At 72.7% G+C, this 630-nt stretch overlaps 1 protein-coding gene across 1 annotated transcript in view; it reads right to left on the reverse strand.

Moving 5' to 3' along the window:
- DHCR7 (7-dehydrocholesterol reductase) overlaps positions 1–630 on the reverse strand; it is a 13,306-nt gene that overhangs the window by 6,218 nt on the left and 6,458 nt on the right. The window contains exon 6 of the mRNA XM_012734324.1: positions 7–509. Coding sequence (XP_012589778.1) covers positions 7–509 — 503 coding nt within the window. The remainder of the gene's footprint in view (positions 1–6; positions 510–630) is intronic.

Genomic DNA, 630 nt, shown 5'->3' on the forward strand with positions numbered 1-630 from the left:
GGCGGCCGTGTAGCGCGCCCAGTCCCGGCCGTACTTGTGGGCGCAGCGGTGCTCGTCCCGCACGCAGCGGTGGGTCAGCAGGACGGCCATGTAGACGACGTAGAAGTAGGGCAGCAGGTGGCCGCCGCCGCAGGCCAGGCAGTAGGCCAGGCTGCCCATCAGGTCCCCCGTGTAGTTGAAGTGGCGGGCCACGCCCCAGAAGCCCGACACCAGCAGCTTGCTGCGGTGCCGCCGGCCGTCGGCCGAGCTGTAGGAGCACTCGATGGCCCGGGGCCTGCGGCCCCAGATCAGGCAGCGCCCGTCCGTGCGCCGGAACAGGTCCTTCTGGTGGTTGGTCATCCGGAAGATGTAGTAGCCCACCAGGCCCAGCAGCAGGACGCCCAGGGCGTGGGGGGCGGACAGCTGCACGGGGTGGTAGACCAGGTACAGACCCTGCAGGGCGAGAGGGGCGTCGCCGTGGCTCGCCGGGCCCCCCGAATGCGGAGCTGGGGTCCTCGGCCCCCCAGTGGCTGCGCGGACAGCTCCTCACACAGGAGACTGCAGCAAAGCTGGGGAGCCCCCACCCCCGGCACGTGCCACTTGGGGGACAGCCCCGGAGCCCACGGGGAGCGGGCGCGCGGGGCCTCGGCG

Source organism: Condylura cristata, unplaced genomic scaffold, assembly GCF_000260355.1.
Source record: "Condylura cristata isolate star-nosed mole 26May11 unplaced genomic scaffold, ConCri1.0 scaffold00054, whole genome shotgun sequence".
Taxonomy (NCBI): Eukaryota; Metazoa; Chordata; class Mammalia; order Eulipotyphla; family Talpidae; genus Condylura; species Condylura cristata.